The sequence below is a fragment of the Electrona antarctica genome, assembly GCF_951216825.1.
Source record: "Electrona antarctica genome assembly, chromosome: 16".
Lineage (NCBI taxonomy): Eukaryota > Metazoa > Chordata > Actinopteri > Myctophiformes > Myctophidae > Electrona > Electrona antarctica.
In genome coordinates this window covers 6553251-6573026 of record NC_136797.1, presented here as the reverse complement: position 1 = coordinate 6573026, position 19776 = coordinate 6553251, and the positions used below count along the sequence as shown (strand labels likewise).

Below are 19776 nucleotides of genomic sequence, written 5' to 3'. Positions count from 1 at the left end.
ACCCTGGCAGGGCCCAGGGGTGCCCACACCCTGGCATGGGTGCTCACACCCTGGCAGGGCCCAGGGGTGCCCACACCCTGGCAGGGCCCAGAGGTGCCCACACCCTGGCAGGGCCCAGGGGTGCCCACACCCTGGCAGGGCCCAGGGGTGCCCACAACCTGGCAGGGTTGACGTCTGTGCGCAATACTCTTGATAACAAACTTTGCATTGTGGTTCTGAGCTGATACAGAGCGCATCTGTGCATGATATTGATTGTGCTGTAACATTGGGGGGATAAAGCCTCTAATATTAGCTATCAGTCCCAGCCCCAATATACTGTATACAGTAGATACATACATCATTAATTATGTACATAGATACGTACATAATACATTGTGTTGTGTTGTCATACATGTATTTTTGAGGGGCACTAGGGACCCTCCTATTTCCAGCTTTGGGTGTTTGTGTAAACACAAACATTGAATGCCATTGACAATGAATGGCCCCAGTATTGAATGTTTGTGCAAACACAAACATTGAAGACAAAAGTGAGGACGCAAATTGTGATTGGCCGGAATGAGATGATGTATGTATGATGATGTTACGACGATAAGAGCACCCCTCACTTCACACGGTAACAGATCTGCTTCTGTAAGACGTGTTGTGAATCTTGTGATGTCGTCACACCTCTCACATTCACAGAGTGACAACCACAGCTGTAGCACCAAAATACCCCCGAGGGAAGGGAGGAGAGGGGAGGGGAGGAGAGGAGAGGAGGTTTTTATTTTATTTGTTCATGACGTTACTGGGGGGGAAAAAATCATTGAATTTTGTCTTTTAATTCATGAAAAGTTTAGTTTTTTGGGGGGAATATTTTTTGGGAAAATGTTTTGCAATAATTTAAAACCAAAAGTATAGGAAATAAAAAGTAAAGGGGACCCATAACAATGTGTCCGTGACCAACAAATGGGTCCCGACCCACTGTTTGGGAACCAGTGGTTTTTTAGGACATGCAGGGTGGAGTTTAGGACAGGTTCCCAAACTCTTTCATGTCAAGGACACCCCAAAATGACACTCATTAGCCCATGGACCCCCATTAGAAAAGATGCCAGGGACCCCCATAAGAGAAGATGTTTTACAGCTCTAGCAGTGACTATCATTTCATTTCAAGGACCCCCAGTTTGATATGCAACAGGCTACGGACTCCCATTTAATGGCATTTCTATCTCTGGGACCCCCAAGACCTACCAGACAGGCACGGCCGTTTTCTGCTGTCTGCCAGCGTCTTTTCCAGGTTTTTAAGACAGCTGGTGGATGGAAATTAAGCTCCACCCAGGCGGGTGACTGCCGCGGGGGGCAAGCGTTTCCGGGAATCTGGCCGTCGCGACATTCAGCCGCATGGGTGGAGCTTCTTTTCCATCCACCAGCTGTCTAAAAACCCAACGAGACGCCGGCAGACAGCTTCCTTTGGCCGCGCCTGTCTGCTCAGGTCTGGAAACGCTGAGGGCGGGGTGTATTTTTGGAACGTACCAGACCTCCAGTCTAGGAGGACACATTACTCTAAAGAGCTACCATTGTCCCCAAGAGGCTTGCATTGGAAGGTCTGTATTTTTCCCCTGTGGATTTGAAGGCCGCTCATCATTAATTAATGGAGAACGCGGAGCTGTTCGAGGCTGAGGAGAAGAAGGGACGTGGTCTGAGGAGCACCAAGGACCTGAGAGCCGGGGAGATGGTCTTCTCTGAGCCCGGCTACGCTGCTGTGGTGCTGGACAGGTAAAGATTAGAACCATGTATTAATGAGATGGTCTTCTCTGAGCCCGGCTACGCTGCCGTGGTGCTGGACAGGTAAAGATTAGATTATTAAAAATGTTGGGGCATGTGGAGTTTGCTTTGGAGTTGCCCAAACTGCAAGTGCACATTTGAATGAGGAGTAACCATGTATTAATGAGGTGGTCTTTAACACTAGAACACTAAACATATTTTTTGTTTTTACACCATCACTAAACAAACACCGCAGGTATATTTTTCCCAATGTAAAATATTCCAACAATATTTATCATCAAAATATATTGAAGTACAGCAAATACATGGCAACTTGAGTACTCTTCTTTAATATGTCATGACTTTTCACAAAACAAAAAAAAACTATCATAGGGGGCAACATCTGTGAAAAACATGCATATTATTAAAAATCACACCCGTGTGAACTGAGTGGTGTAAGGTTTTATATAGCATGATCAGCTGTGGTCTGACGTAATGGGCTTCCCACCGTCTTTAAAGATCTTTGGCTAGGTAGGGTCGTCTTCTGATGTGATGATTTGTGACCATGAAGTTGATTCAGCTGGAGTTTTTGTCCGATGTGAGGTATTATATAAGGTAAGGTATTATATAGCCTGATCAGCTCTGATCTGACGTAATGAAATCACACCCGGATGTGATTTCACAACTGGCTTTTTTTGTGCAGAAAAAAATGAGCATGGTTGCTATGTTCAAAATAATTTCTGACGTAATTAAATCACACCCGGGTGAACTGGATGACCGTAGCAACCATGCTCATTTTTTCTGCACAAAAAAAGCCAGTTGTAGGAGTGGTTTACACCACTCAAAAAGCAATGTGAATACAAAAAATAAATTGAGCCTTTGGTCCACCCATTCCTGGGACATGTGAGAATGGTGCAGTGAAGAAAAAAATCAAACAAAAATTCACCCGAACACCTGCCTGTAGAAAAAAATCACACCCGTGTGAACTGAGTGGTGTAAGGTCTGTCTGACGTAATGAAATCATGTCTGACGTAATGAAATCACACCCGGGTGTGATTTCATTACCTGGCTTTGTTTGTGCAGAAAAAATGAGCATGGTTGCTATGTTCACCCTGTTCACCCGGGTGTGATTTCATTACGTCATTACAACAGGGTGAACATAGCAACCATGCTCATTTTTTCTGCACAAAAAAGCCAGTTGTAGGAGTGGTTTACACCACTCAAAAACATCGATGTGTGCAGGTAAACAAACCTACCTTCTATGATGTCACTGAGCATCATGAAGGTACTGAAAGACCCGCCCACCTCAGACATCAGCAACATTATGAAAATATAATTGCCTAAAATATTGTCTATATAATATACATATATTCATGAATCCACTTGCTGACCGGCTGTTAGTATTGGGCAATTTGATTTATAGGGGTTTCTTGTGATCCTACCATTAACATCATGTGGCAGGCAAAAATGTAAAAAATGTCAAACTTTCCTTTTGCTTTAAGTAGTATGTGACATGTCAAACTAGGGGGGCATAGCAACCCAAATGTGCTGACCTCATCACATTTGTCATGACGTCTATGGTCGTTCTTTTAGCCCAAGGAGTGTATTTTGTGCTAAACTAATGCTTGGAATGGATTCAGAATCATGACATGTCACATGCTACTTAAAGCAAAAAGAAAGTTTGATATTTTTGCCTTCATGCCATAGAAGGTTAATGGTAGGGTCACAAGAAACCCCTAAAAAAAATGCCCAATAGTGACAGCCGGTCAGCAAGTGGATTCACGAATGTATGTATATAGACAATATGTTAGGCCAATAAAAAAGACTATCTACCACATTTCCCACTTTAAACAAAAGAAGCCTGTCGGCTGCCGGACTATTATGGTCATTGTATAGGAACTCAGCAATCCAGTCAAACCCTGGTCAAACACAAAGACTTCATTAGTTTTCTGGCCATAGCGTGCACATTTCAATTTGTGCTACTGTTATCTAGCCTACTACTATTAACATTGAGTGACTGTAGTTTCTTCCAGTGGTGAAATGTCTTTTTTAGTTTAAGTAATAAGTTGCTAACCACAGCCCCACTGTCCCACTTGTCCCACAATACGTTGCTAACCCAGCCCCACTTTCCCACTTGTCCCTCACAAGAAGTGTCCCACTTCTGTCCCTCAAATGAACATTTTGTATGTGGTCACTCTGTTGCCAACACGCCCCAGCCGTGTGTGGTATCAGCTGACGGAGGGGCTCATATTTACCTAAGTATAACTTTAGATCAGATGGTGTGTGTGTGTGCCGCACAGTGTGCGTGCGTGTGTGTGTGTGCACACGCGTGTGTGTCTGTGCATGTGATGAATTGAAAATGGTGAATCATATATTGTAAACGTGCTGCAATGCTTAATCATTGTGTGCGACAGTGCGTGCGTGTGCGCATTCAATTTCCATGTGTGAGTGAGAGTGTGTGTGTGTGTGTGTGTGTGTGCGTGCATGCGTGTGTCATCAGGTGACCTGTGGGTCTCATTTAGACATACCTATGTCTAACTTTAGGCTTTATTTAGCTACAGTCACGTGACATCATACACAGTGGTGGAAAGTAACTAAGTACATTTACTTAAGTACTGTACTTAAAGGACCACTTCACCACTTTTCAACTTCTCTTCCTATAATTGGTCCTAACTAATGTTCATGATAAAATACCACCATTGTTTTCTACTCAGTCTGTGTCTCATAGGAAGGCTGTGGGCAGTTCAGAAACCCGTCCACCAGTGACATCATCGATGGTGAATCCAAGCTAATAGAAACGGCAGGCTTTCTTTTCCTGAAAAGTTGCAATGCAAAAGTTGAAGCCATCGTTCTCACGATAATAAAAATCTAAATATATTTAAAAACAAATCTTGTTTAAAAAAAAATCTGCCTAGTGATGATGTCACTGGTGGACGGGTGTCCGAACTGCCCAAAGCCCTCCTATGAGACACAGACTGAGTAGGAAAAAATGGTGGTGTTTTATCATGAAAATTAGTGAGGACCTATTATATGAAGAGATGTTGAAAAGTGGTGAAGTGGTCCTTTAAGTACAATTTTGAGGTATTTGTAATATTGACTTCCAATTTCTAATACATCTACTACTTAGTAGAAGTATTGTAGTATTGTACTTTTTCTCCACTCTTACTTATTTGAAAACTTTATTAGTTTGATTATTACAAAACATACATTAACCACTTCAGCCCTATAATATGTACATTCATTTGAAAATATGTTTATAGTACACATTTGAAAACTTAAAATGGGACATTACTGCATAATTAGTACTTTTAGTACTTTAAGTACATTTTGATGCCAATACTTTTGTACTTTTACTCAAGTAGTCAACAAACAATACTGGGCTTAAATGGGTCAAACATTGGCTACAATATCCTCTGCTCAATTTAATTTAGATTTACATTGTAGAATCCTGAATGAATCCTGTATGAGATCCATCCTTTAGTGTTGATGTAACAAAACAAAGATCATTTAGTCAACATTTATATTAAAGAACGGTCCAGTTTGGTGTGAAGAAAAAATAAATACAAATAAAATAAAGTCCATTGTGGGTGTATGGGGTTTTTCCTCTATCGCTTCATCACTAAACATGGGTGAAATTCACCCGAACACCTGCCTGTAGAAAACATATACCTTCTATGATGTCAATGAAGGTACTGAAAGACCCACCCGCCACCACAGACATCAGCAACGTTACGAAAATTACAAAAATGGTGGACACTACAGACAATTACAATTATAATTTAGGCATTTAGCAGATGCTCTTAATCCAGAGCGATTTACAGTAAGCAACAACAACGCATGGTAATATATAAAAAAATAAAAATAGTCATCAACAATCATACGTGAGCTAAGAACCTAACATCCATCTAACATTGCTATGTCTACATAAAATGCTATCTAACAGCCTGTAAGGTTGTTGAGGCTAGGGCAAGTGCTACGGGCTAAGATGGAGTCTGAAGAGGTGGGTTTTCAGACTACGGTGGAAGATTGGGAGTGAGTCTGCAGTTCTGATTGTAATGGGAAGTGCATTCACTATGGAATGCACTGGCTCCAAAACTATGTTTGGAGCCAGAAGGGAGAAGAGTTTAGGATGACATGTGGACAACGCTCCTCATGTCATCCCGAACTCCTTTAAAAATGTATATATGTTATTGTGAATGTTCTTCCAGCTTCCCTGCGTTGGCTGATCTGAGCGTGCGGGAGGGTTTGTAGGGAACGATCAGACGTGCAAGATATGTTGGGCCATACCTTTGGTTGCTTTGTTTTGTTTTATAGTTGTACTCATATTACTACTAAGTACATTTAGCAGATTATACGCATCTGCTGCTGTTTAATGCACTACCATTATGGTCTATTTGGGGGATTTAATTGCTTTCCAATAAAAATAATGAACAAACCTTTACATAAAGCCAGCATAATCTTTTCCCTCCCCCGTCATTTTATCCTTATCCTTATCCATCCATACTGTACATGCTTTATCCTTATCCATACATACTGTACATGCTTTATCCTTATCCATACATACTGTACATGCTTTATCCTTATCCATACATACTGTACATGCTTTATCCTTATCCATACATACTGTACATGCTTTTATCCTTATCCATACATACTGTACATGCTTTATCCTTATCCATACATACTGTACATGCTTTATCCTTATCCATACATACTGTACATGCTTTTATCCTTATCCATACATACTGTACATGCTTTATCCTTATCCATACATACTGTACATGCTTTATCCTTATCCATACATACTGTACATGCTTTATCCTTATCCATACATACTGTACATGCTTTATCCTTATCCATACATACTGTACATGCTTTTTCCCTTCCTTACCCTTTTTAACTTTTCCTTTTTGTTTTGCATAGAAGTGTATATTTTTATGTAATTTAATTTGTGCTTTTAGTGGTTCCATCCTCAAGTAGAAGTTTTTGTAAGTGACCTGTACTTTTGTTTCTTCTACATACTGTGAAATAATCAATCAATCAATCAGCTCTATAGAGCTTCATTAAATACTATTGTTTTATGCTCTTAAAGTGTGAAAAAAAAAAATTTTCACCACACCCTCTCTCTCACTGTGTGTGTGCGTGCGTGCGTGTGCCAGTGTGACCTCCCAGGTGTGCCACAGCTGTTTCCGACGCCAGGCGAGCCTCCACGCCTGCGCCGTGTGTCACTTCGCTCGCTACTGCGACCGCACCTGCCAGACTGCATGCTGGGACGAGCACAAGCACGAGTGTGACGCCCTCAAGAGGCGAAGCTCCGCGCCCAACACGAATGTCCGGTAAATAACAATTATTATTGTCTCCATCAGGCCGAAGGCAGGGGGAGAGAATGTTTTACACTCCGTCCGTCCATCCGTGTGTGTCCGTCCGTCTGTGTACAGCTAGGGCTCCATTTTCGTCACCGCTAAACCCCTTATCCCTAAACTTCTTTGCTTTTTTTACTATTTTGCAAAACATTTTTGAATAGTTAAAATGGCCAGTCTACAAGCTCACAATGTGTCAATGTAGATTTGCTAGTTGAATTCAAAAATGTTTTTCAAAATAGTAAAAAAAGGCAAAGAAGTTTAGGGATAAGGGGTTTAGCGGTGACGAAAATGGAGCCCCTAATCTCCGGCACCGTTGGCCTGGCCGATGCCTAACTGTGCACACACACTCCCAGGATGCCAACGACGAACCTCTGCCCCAATTTGCCAACAGCGGCCTGTTATAGCGCCACTATTAGTTCTTTACATTACTCATACACAATGTATCCATACATCACACAAATATTGGTACACACTATCTCCATAGTCATGTCATCAACACGGACCTGTCCACTTCCCCATATTCAATCCCCATTGGCTAAGATTGCCAATTTGTGCAATTTGAGGGACATTTTGCATGCACAGTCCCACTACACCGAGGAAGAAATGCCACTTGAAAAATGTCATTCCTGTTTTTGCCTCTAACTGCACCAAAACTGTGTAAAACTTACACATGATCTCTATAGTAATGTGATCAAGACGGGTGTGTTGGATTTCTCATATTCCATCCTAATTGGTTAAGATTGGCTTCCAAAGTGGCCCGTTTTGTACAAAATTCTGCAAATCATTAACACAGCGTCCGATTGCGGTGAAACTGGGTGAGGAAGAAATCCCACTTGACATTTTTCCCAAAACTGTCCTATCCTGGTGGAGATCTGTGCCCAGAGGGGCACTTTTTCTAGTTGTTATTGTTAGTTATCATCATCATCCATCATCATCATTATTTATTTCTTCCAGCCTGTTGGCTCGTGTGCTGTGGCGCATTATTATAATTATTATTATTATATATTATTATTATTATTATTATATATTATTTATTCAAAGCAAAGCAAAGTTACTATATTTACCCAGGGTAACTGGACTAAGCATCAGATACTCGTTTACAGCCAGGCCCTGCTCATAGAACATTTCATGGTAGTGGTTCAATGCCTTGCTCAAGGGCACTTCAGCGGTGGTAATTTTAACGTGCCGGTCCGGGGATACGAACTGGCGACCTTCCGGTATCAAGACCGCTCCGCAAACCGTTCGGCCACCGCTGCCACACATTACAGCCTGGTGGCCTGTGTGGTGTGGCGTATTATTATTATTATTATATTTATTCCAGCCTGGTGGCCTGTGTGGTGTGGTGTATTATTATTATTATATATTATTTATTCCAGCCTGGTGGCCCGTGTGGTGTGGTGTATTATTATAATTATAATTATAATTATTATATATTATTTCTTCCAGCCTGGTGGCCCGTGTGGTGTGGCGCATGCAGAAACAGACGGGCATCACCAACGACAGCCAGCTGGTGTCAGTGGACGCGCTGAAGGACCACCGGGCGGACATGAGCGCTGCAGAGCTCGGCGAGCTGCAGAGCGACATCAAACACTTCCTGCAGTACTGGCCCGGGAAACCCCAGGCCGACGAGCTGCTGACGCACCTGTTCGCTATGGTACGTATAATTACGTTAAAACCCCGCCCCCTGAACAGCTGCTGACACACCTGTTCGCTATGGTACGTCTTATTACGTTAAAACCCCGCCCCCTGAACAGCTGCTGACACACCTGTTCGCTATGGTACGTCTTATTACGTTAAAACCCCGCCCCCTGAACAGCTGCTGTCACACCTGTTCGCTATGGTACGTATAATTACGTTAAAACCCCGCCCCCTGAACAGCTGTCGTCTCACCTGTTCGCTATGGTACGTATAATTACGTTAAAACCCCGAACCCCTGAATAGCTGTTGTCTCACCTGTTCGCTATGGTACGACCACGCCCTAACCTTAATGATGCTAGTGCGCGGCTTCAACTCAACTTGTAGTACTTGCCCTAACCTCGACCTCCTACAGGCCCTAACCTTAATGATGCCAGTGCGCGGCTTCAACTCAACTTGTAGTAGTACTTGCCCTAACCTCGACCTCCTACAGGCCCTAACCTTAATGATGCCAGTGCGCGGCTTCAACTCAACTTGTAGTAGTATTTGCCCTAACCTCGACCTCCTGCAGGCGTATGCATAGGCTCAATTTATGCAACTTAAATAAATACAGCTCTCTATGTAGACATAGCACTCTATAGTGCGTTTCCCTTAGATAGATGTCCACTGTTCTTAAGCTTACGTAGGATTCATGATGACTATTTTTTGAGTGGTGTAAACCACTCCAACAACTGGCTTTGTACCCGTGTCTGTTCGTACCAAAAAGAATCACACCCGTGTGAACTGAGTGGTGTAAGGTCTTATATAGCCTGTCTGACGTAATTAAATCATGTCTGACGTAATGAAATCACACCCGGGTGAACAGGGTGAACATAGCAACCATGCTAATTTTTTCTGCACAGACTAACAAAGCCAGTTGTAGGAGTGGTTTACACTACTCAACAAAGCCAGTTGTAGGAGTGGTTTACACCACTCAAAAATGTACCCGTGTCTGTTCGTACCAAAAAAAATCACACCCGTGTGAACTGAGTGGTGTAAGGTTTTATATAGCATGATCAGCTGTGGTCTGACGTAATAAGGTATTATATAGCCTGATCAGCTCTGATCTGACGTAATGAAATCACACCCGGATGTGATTTCACAACTGGCTTTTTTTGTGCAGAGAAAATGACCACGGTTGCTACGGTCATCCAGTTCACCCGGGTGTGATTTAATTACGTCAGAAATTATTTTGAACATAGCAACCATGCTCATTTTTTTCTGCACACAAAAGCCAGTTGTAGGAGTGGTTTACACCACTCAAAAATGAGCATGGTTGCTATGGTCACCCAGTTCACACGGGTGTGATTTCATTACGTCAGACATTACGTCAGACCACAGCTGATCAGTCTATATAAGACCTTACACTCAGTTCGCACGGGTGTGATTTGTTATGTTTTGACCATGCTTTTTGTTCTTGCTTACTATAATTCGCATTGGATTAAGAGCGTCTGCTAAATGCCAAAATTGTAAATTGTAGCTACAAGTTGAAGCCACGCACTAGCGTAATTTCCATCCACCAGCTGTTTAAGCTTAACCCTAACCCGCCTACAGGGAAACTGCTGTTGCTAATATGTACATTGCTGTTGTAACGGAGAACTTTGAGGACCTCACACGACAGCTTTTATGAGTGAGAGAGTGAGTGAGAGAGTGAGTGAGTAGGGAGGTCGGACAGGCTTATTGTCAGAGTCCATATCCATGTTACAATGTGTAAGTTACTGTGGGAGATGGTCGTAGTGTTGATGTTGTTGACTAAGACTAACACTAAAATAATTTATGTTTTCATACTATAACGTCAACATCTCTCACCTGATCATGATGGGGTGTGTACTGCGACTGTACCCTGCAACACAGATAAACACGTATAAACCTGGAATCCTCAGATATACAATCACACATACAGTAGAAATAAGAAAATACAATGCAATCAAATTTACAGTACAAAATCACACCAGTGTGAAGTGAGGGGCGCTCTTATCATCGTACATCATCATGACGTAACATGTCGATTTGCTCGTCCACACATGACGTAAACTCTCCATTCATTGTCAATGGGAATTTAATGTTTGTGTAAGGCAAAAATCTACACCAATAGCTGAATATCACCCCTCAAAAATACAACCTGCAATCAAATATACAGTACAAAATACAACAGCACAGATTAAATGTCCATATCTGGTGTGTCCACAGATCAAAAGCAACGCTGTGAATCTCAGTGACCAGAGGGGGCAGCAGAGTGTCGGTGTGGGTCTGTTTCCTAACCTGGCGTTGGTCAACCACAACTGTTGGCCCAACTGTACCATCGCACTGAACCACGGGAAGTAAGTACTATATCTAGATATATCTATACACTATGATCTATAGAAATCATATACAAAACTATATATGTATTTATACACTATATGACTATATCTATATACATAATAATACAACTGTACCGTAGGGCATTTACTTCTAGTCATTTTTACTAGTTGCCTAGTTTACTAGTCGACTAGTCGACTAGTAAACGTAAAAGTACCTATTCTTTTTTTTGGAAATAAATATTTGTACATTGAAAAACTGTGTACATGGTGACTATAACTATAATCTACCTGATCTTGAGGCCTACAAAATCAGGGGAAAAATAAATCTTTTTTATTATCAACTAGTCAACTAGTACCAACAAGGTCGACTAGTGGATTTACTAGTCGACTAGTAAACTAGTCGACTAGTTGCTTAATGCCCGTACCGTCACACTGAACCATGGGAAGTAGGTACTATATGTATTTATACACGATAAATCTATATACTGTACCGTCCAAAGCTGGGCATAGGAGGGGCTAGAGCCCCTCAAAAATATTGGACCAATGAAAAGTATTAGTATAAAAGTATTCAGCCAAAAGCTTCTAACTCCACTTGAGCTGGATTTTTGTTTTTTTGTATAAAATTGTGTAATAAATTCTTCTTTCCATGCAGCCAGTCAGCGGTGAACTCTGTTCTCCACTCCAAGAGGAGGTATGTATAAATGTAACCCTATAAGAGGAGGGTTTAAATGGGCCACATGAGAATGGGGAGAGAGAGAGAGGGGGGAGAGAGAGAGACAAAGTCAAAGTCAAACGATTTGTCACACACGTTACCGCAGTGAAATTAAGTTCTCCGCATTTGACCCATCTCTTGGAGCGGTTGAGCCGCAGCCGTGCCGCGCTCGGGAATCATTTGATTAGTTGATTTGACCGCCCCAATCGAACCCTTTGATGCTGAGTGCCAAGCAGGGAGGCATTGGGTCCCATTTTTAAGTGGTGCAAACACTTCCTTAAGTGACTATGTGTGTGGGTGGGTGGCTGGCTGGGTGGGTGTGTCTGAGCACGAAAACAGCATAGTTGTTTTTCACCACCTGTGCGCAACCTAACACACACACAAACACACGCACATATTAACTGTATATATGGTGATTTTGGGTGTGCCAGTACAGTGACAGTACAGTAGAGTGGACAGTAGAGGGACCCCCACACGATAACTCTGTCATTTCTCAACCGTTTCGGACGCGGGGCGGCTCGCCGGAATCGGGCTGGCACCCTGGGTGCGTTCACAGAGTTGCACCACTTACTTCACATGGGTGTGATTTTTACAGTCTTTTTGGTATGACCTGGCCGGGGATCGAACCTCCCGACCTCCCAGTTTCAGGGCAGACACTCTAACCACAAGGCCACTGTCTGGAGAGAGAGAGAGAGAAGAGAGAAGAGAGAAGAGAGAAGAGAGAGAGAGAGAGAGAGAGAGAGAGAGAGAGAGAGAGAGAGAGAGAGAGAGAGAGAGAGAGAGAGAGAGAGAGAGAGAGAGAGAGAGAGAGAGAGAGAGAGAGAGAGAGAGAGAGAGAGAGAGAGAGAGAGCGGGTATGGACTATAATGATATACATGTTCCAGGGTGGAACTGCGAGCTCTGGAGAACATCGCAGAAGGCACTGAGCTGACTGTGAGCTACGTGGATTTCCTCAATCTGTCTGCCGACCGCCAGGTGGCGCTGCAGCAGCGCTACCACTTCACATGTGGCTGTCAGCACTGTGCGGACCATACCAAGGATGACCTGATGATGGCAGCACTGGACAAGGTAAATCACTGCTTCTCAAACTTTCTCATTTCAAGGACCCCCAAATTCTGTGTACAAAAGATGCTGCTAACGCACACCAAAGTCCTTTTAGCGGTGCCGGCCCACGGCAGAGGGAATCTTGATTTTTTCAAAAATAGCAGACCTACAAGTTCATAGCGCAGCACTCGGTGCCGCGCTATGAGCTTATAGATCTGCTATTTTTCAATATCTAAAGTATAACATAATGTTTAAAACACCAAAAAGGGTAAAACCGCCCAAAATAGGTTAAGACAAATTAATCCAACATTTCGGTGGTTAAGCCTTCATCAGGGAATTGACACTTATTAGCCCGCAGACCCCCATTTGAAAAGATATGCCAAGGACCCCCCATAAGAGAAGCGGTTCGCTGTTCGCTGGCAGTGATTCTCAACCATTTTAATTTCAAGGCTGCCCAGTTTGGTTGATGTGTTATTAATTCAGATTATATTTTATACATCATGTTTTATATTCAGGCGGCAGCGGCAGAGGTGATGGCGTTCAGCAAGGACAGTCTGGACAAGATGGACGCCTTCCGCTCTAAAGGGAACTTCCATGAGGTACCTTCCTACTATACCCTAGTACAGCGGTTCCCAAACCTTTTTGGCCTTGCAACCGCTGTTACCTCCTGACCTAGCTGATGCACCCCCCACATGGAAATATAAATTGCATAAGCCATCTAGAGACATATTTCCTTTTTATCCACATATATGAACCTGAATATGGCATAATATATGCAGCATAGGCTATATTCTGCATTACTTGCCATATATTGGCATATGTTAATATATTTTAAAATTAAACCATAGCACCACCATTAGACTTTTCATGTCGCGCACCCCCTAGAAGGCGCTTGCGCACCACAAGGGGTGCACGCACCACAGTTTGGGAACCACTGTCCTAGTAGTATATACCCTCTATCAGTGTTGTTTGTAGCAGCAAATTTTGATTTTAGTTTTAGTCAGTCTTTTGAAAACGTTTAATTTAGTTTTAGTCACTTTTAGAGTTTTAGGCTTAGCCCAGTTTTAGACAGACGTCTAATAGGCGATTATTGCTCAGTGGGAACGTGCTGCGTACTCTGGCCCTCAGCGATGAGGCCTCTAGATTATATTATATATGTATTCACTATATTATTATTATATTATTATGAATCCAGGTTCTCCATGTGGCTGAGGAGGTCCTCTCCAGACAGGCTGGGGTCCTGGACGACACACATCTCCTCGGTCTAATTATATTATTATGAATCCAGGTTCTCCATGTGGCTGAGGAGGTCCTCTCCAGACAGGCTGGGGTCTTGGACGACACACATCTCCTCTATATTATATAATATATGTATTTATGTACAGGTTCTCCATGTGGCGGAGGAGGTCCTCTCCAGACAGGCTGGGGTCCTGGACGACACACATCTCCTCTATATTATATATGTATTTATGTCCAGGTTCTCCATGTGGCGGAGGAGGTCCTCTCCAGACAGGCTGGGGTCTTGGACGACACACATCTCCTCTATATTATATTATATATGTATTTATGTACAGGTTCTCCATGTGGCGGAGGAGGTCCTCTCCAGACAGGCTGGGGTCTTGGACGACTGATTGATTGATTGATTGATTGATTTTATTAACAGTTTGCAGAATTACAGTACATTTCAAGCACAAACTCAAATACAAAGGCTGTTAACTGTGAGTGGACGACCCAATTAAGCATTACACTTGTTTACAACAGGGTCCACCATGTTCAATTCATCAAAACATTTAGAGACGTACAAATAGACACTTCTATATAGACAAAGAACAGTACAGGAATTCATCATAATGGAGGTAAAAAGGGAAAAGAAACATATACAGTGAGGGGGAAAAAAGGGGGGGCGGTGGGGGGGGATTCAGATTTTACGGGGGCCAGTTTCGAATTGCAGCCATCCGTAGGTGCCCTTTGAGAGCGGTTTTGAAGGAGTCAAGGGATTCGCATGTCTTAATGACTGTTGGTAGGGCGTTCCACATTTTGGTGGCATAGGAGCGAAAAGAATTTAGTCCCTTGTTTGTGCCGAATCTGGGTTGAACATGATTAGTTGCACTCCCTCTGGTGTTGTGGGTGTGGACTTCGTTAACATTAAGGAAGTATCTACACAGGTACATGGGTATCTTGGTGGAGTATCGAATCTTGTGGACCAGACCCATTGCAAGATGCTGTACTCTGTCGCCGACCCTAAGCCATGCCAGTCTGTCAAAGTGGGCAGGGGTGAGGTGGGTTCGGGGGGTGAGGCCAAGTAGGAGCCTGACCAGTTTGTTTTGGGAGGTCTGGAGCCTAGTTTTAAGGGCCTTTGAGGTGCTGTGGTACCAGGAGGTGCATGCATAGTCAAAGAAGCCTTGTACAAGGGCTCCTGTTAAGGTCTTCAAGGTGTTTTTGTCGACCAGTGAGGAGATCCTGTAAAGGAATCTTGTTCTTTGGTTGACTTTTTTGATTACGTTGGTGGCCATTTTATCACCGGAAAGATTAGCCTCCAGGATGGAACCTAGGTAGGTAATTTCATCTTTACGTGTGATAACATTGTCACCCACTCTAACCAAGAAGCCATTTGCCTTGCTGAGATTACTATTAGATCCAAAGAGAATGGATTCAGTTTTTCCCAGGTGTAAAGATAGTTTGTTATCAGCGAGCCAGGTGCACACATCTCCTCTATATTATATTATATATGTATTTATGTACAGGTTCTCCATGTGGCGGAGGAGGTCCTCTCCAGACAGGCTGGGGTCTTGGACGACACACATCTCCTCTATATTATATAATATATGTATTTATGTACAGGTTCTCCATGTGGCGGAGGAGGTCCTCTCCAGACAGGCTGGGGTCCTGGACGACACACATCTCCTCTATATTATATATGTATTTATGTCCAGGTTCTCCATGTGGCGGAGGAGGTCCTCTCCAGACAGGCTGGGGTCCTGGACGACACACATCTCCTCTATTTTATATTATATATGTATTTATGTACAGGTTCTCCATGTGGCTGAGGAGGTCCTCTCCAGACAGGCTGGGGTCCTGGACGACACACATCTCCTTGTTCTCCGTACTCTGGCCCTGGGGTTCGAGGGGTCGGCCCTGACGCGGGTGTTCCCCCAGGCTGCGGAGTACGCAGCCCGCATGCTGGCCGGATACACGTAAATATAACTTATATATATCATATCATTATTTTTTATATTGTTACAATTGTGCATTTCCTGCAGGAAAAAAGCGTTGTCCCTGTAATGGCCGGGGGGAGAATCTCTTAATTTGTATGTAAGAGTTACGGGGGGGGGGGGGGGTACCACTGTACTGTGACTTTCAGAGGTGTACCACCCCTTTTTTCCCTCATACCGTACTTTCTTTATATGATGATTTCCTGTTTTTCATAGAATTGTCTATTTGTTATGATGAATTGAAAATGGAGAACCCTGATGTAAATACATCTTGTGCTCGTCATGGTTTCTTCCTCAAAGTAGCAGTTTTTGTATTGACTTGTGCTTTCGTTTGAAAATGTACCCATTCTACATACTGTAGTAGCCTTGCCGAGCCATGAGGCCCATAGGGCAGGAGCCTATCCCCTGTTTCTGTAGCCATGAGGCCCATAGGGCAGGAGCCTATCTCCTGTTTCTGTAGCCATGAGGCCCATAGGGCAGGAGCCTATCTCCTGTTTCTGTAGCCATGAGGCCCATAGGGCAGGAGCCTATCTCCTGTTTCTGTAGCCATGAGGCCCATAGGGCAGGAGCCTATCTCCTGTTTCTGTAGCCATGAGGCCCATAGGCAGGGCTCGACAGTGCGACTAGGTACTCGCATTTGCGAGTTAAAATATCACCGTGCGAGTTGTCAAATTCACTTTGTAGCACCCGTGCGACTACAGAATTTGACCGTTCAATCGTGATAAAGACAAGGCTCTACAGCAAGTGCACAGTCTATAGTCACGGTTCTATACCTACATTTATATTTATATAGTACGGCGGTGTCGATCGCCAAAAAGAGCAGATCTACAAGCTAACAACGTGTCGAGACTCAATGCGGCGTTCATTTGAAGATCTGTCCCTTTTGCTCCCACCGCCCCGCCCCTCCATGTGTTGCTGTTCAGTACTTCTCTTCCCTGTCAGCAGCGAACGCAGCAGGATAGCATGATAGCACAGAAGGAGTTGCTAGGACCCCGACACGTTGAATACTAAAGTTATTTGGAAAGTTTAATGTTCAAACATCACTCTATAACTTTTAACCAAACGTGGGTGAAACAGCGTGCGGCCGTGCACGCAAAGAGTGCACGTGTGCACGGATTCTACCAAAACAACCATCGCTCAGCACCTCGCTTACAAAATCGTGTGCGCAGCGCAAATGATAATACGAATGACCGACTTGGCTGGGTACATATTAGTCAGTAGCCTGCATAACGAGCGACGGAAAAAAGGCAAAGATCCCCCCCACTACCTCCTTCCACCACGCCGAGGTGTATAGCCTATGTACGATGGTCTGAACTGAAGCAGTCAAAGCCAAGGAGAATGTTACAATACTAATAGTACCATCGAGTAGCCTGCGCCCTGCACCGAATCTCACACGATAGAACAGCAGGATAAAAACGGATAGAAAGTCTGTCTGTCTGTCTGTCCATACATGAGCAACATAAAATGAATTGATTATCCATCTATCTATCCATCTATCCCTCTATCTATTTGCATAAAAAACTAATAGACTATCAGCATAAAAACAAATTGATTATATAGATTATATAAAAACAAACAAATCCAGATGAATATCAATATTGTGATCATTTCTGAAAGATTTTTCATATTGCCCACCCCCTACCTCATATCACTGTATTAAAGAAAAATCACACCTGTGTGAAGTGAGGGGCGCTCTTATCATCATACATCATCATGAATCATCTCATATTGGCCAATCAGAATGCCTGTTGCCTGTGATTGGTTAGCTGATTTGCTCGTTTACATATGACATACATTGTCCTTTCAATGTCAATGGCGTTTAATGTTTTGATGTTTAATTTACGTCATATTTAGCGGAATTTTGACCTAATTTCTCCTTTCATTGTCAAGATATTGAGACGTGTGGGGACTACAGCTGTATATAGGAGGGGCTAGCGCCCCTCAAAAACACATTATTTGATAACTTTTCATCGTGCTCCTAAAATAATTTGTGTGCTACTAGATTTTTCAACTTAGTCGCACACGTGCTACTTGGAAAAATGCTAAGCGTCGAGCCCTGCCCATAGGGCAGGAGCCTATCTCCTGTTTCTGTAGCCATAAGGCCCATAGGGCAGGAGCCTATCTCCTGTTTCTGTAGCCATGAGGCCCATAGGGCAGGAGCCTATCTCCTGTTTCTGTAGCCATAAGGCCCATAGGGCAGGAGCCTATCTCCTGTTTCTGTAGCCATGAGGCCCATAGGGCAGGAGCCTATCTCCTGTTTCTGTAGCCATGAGGCCCATAGGGCAGGAGCCTATCTCCTGTTTCTGTAGCCATGAGGCCCATAGGGCAGGAGCCTATCTCCTGTTTCTGTAGCCATGAGGCCCATAGGGCAGGAGCCTATCTCCTGTTTCTGTAGCCATGAGGCCCATAGGGCAGGAGCCTATCTCCTGTTTCTGTAGCCATGAGGCCCATAGGGCAGGAGCCTATCTCCTGTTTCTGTAGCCATGAGGCCCATAGGGCAGGAGCCTATCTCCTGTTTCTGTAGCCATGAGGCCCATAGGGCAGGAGCCTATCTCCTGTTTCTGTAGCCATGAGGCCCATAGGGCCTATCTCCTGTTTCTGTAGCCATGAGGCCCATAGGGCAGGAGCCTATCTCCTGTTTCTGTAGCGTGAGGCAGCTTGATGTACAAGTACCCATTCTACATACTGTGAAATAAAAATGTAAATCAATCAGTCAATCAAAATTGCTGTGACTTTAAGTGTCATGTGTCATGTGTCACGTGACAGGAAGCTGTATCACCCCAACAACGGGCAGCTGGCTGTGGCGGCCATGCGAGCGGGTGTCGCCCACTGGCACGCCGGGCTGATCGAGGCGGGCCACGCCCTGATCTGCCAGGCCTACGGCATCGTCATGGTGTCACATGGTCCCAACCACTCTATCACCAGAGACCTGGAGGTAACTACACACTATACACTACCCTATATACACTATACAGTGTATAGTATACACTACCACTACCCTATATACACTATCCTATATACACTATACACTACCCACTACCCTATCACCAGAGACCACGCATTCACACACAGATGCCGGAGGTAACCATGCAAGGCACCAACCTGCACATCGGGAACAATTAGGGGTTCAGAGTCTTGCTCAAGGACACTTCAACACTAACTCTGGGGGAGCCTGGGTTCGAACAGGCAGCCTCTACCCCTGAGCAACCGCCTACTACTACTACTAATAATAATAATAACAACAGCACTAACACTGAACTGTGACGTTTTGCAGGTGATTCGCAGACAGACCGAGCAGGAGCTGAGGATTTTCAACGCCGCCAAGAAGGAGCCAATGAGCGCGAGGCACTGACGACACGCGCCTCAGAGAAGTGGCCAATGAACGCGAGACACTTGACGACACGCCTCCGAGAAGCAGCCAATGAGCCTGAGGCACTGACGACACGCCTCCCAAGAACCGGCCAATGAATGAACACGAGGCTACTGTGACAACATCAAAACATAACTTTGCTGTTTTTATGTTTGTTTGTTTGATCAGCCCGTGACCCAAAACATGAATTAGACATTCGACCGGGAACCAAACTAGCGAAAATAGCAGATCTACAGGCTCACAACGTGGCGCGAAGCGCCACATTGTGACCTTGTAGATCGATTTTATTTCTTCTTGACATTGCTGAGAAAAAAAAATTGAAAATGTTTTTTTTTTGCTTTTTTGGGAATGTTTTTTT

General features: G+C 43.8%; 1 protein-coding gene across 1 annotated transcript; it reads left to right on the top strand.

Moving 5' to 3' along the window:
- The first annotated feature begins 1523 nt into the window (after positions 1-1523).
- On the top strand, positions 1524-19573 carry LOC306939181 (histone-lysine N-methyltransferase SMYD1-like). The gene is made up of 10 exons (XM_079523711.1): positions 1524-1752; positions 6900-7076; positions 8550-8757; positions 10968-11098; positions 11733-11771; positions 12677-12860; positions 13352-13435; positions 15867-16030; positions 18815-18983; positions 19323-19573. The coding sequence occupies exons 1-10, from the start codon at positions 1628-1630 to the stop codon at positions 19398-19400; spliced, it is 1359 nt and encodes a 452-aa protein (XP_079379837.1). The 5' UTR covers positions 1524-1627; the 3' UTR covers positions 19401-19573.
- The last annotated feature ends 203 nt before the right edge of the window (positions 19574-19776 follow it).

Coding starts and splice junctions, on each gene's coding strand:
- LOC306939181 (XM_079523711.1), top strand. CDS start 1,628: ATGGAGAACGCGGAGCTGTTCGAGGCTGAGGAGAAGAAGGGACGTGGT. Junction 13,436..15,866: donor CTAAAGGGAACTTCCATGAG/GTACCTTCCTAC, acceptor ATTTATGTACAG/GTTCTCCATGTGGCTGAGGA. Junction 16,031..18,814: donor CGCATGCTGGCCGGATACAC/GTAAATATAACT, acceptor GTCACGTGACAG/GAAGCTGTATCACCCCAACA.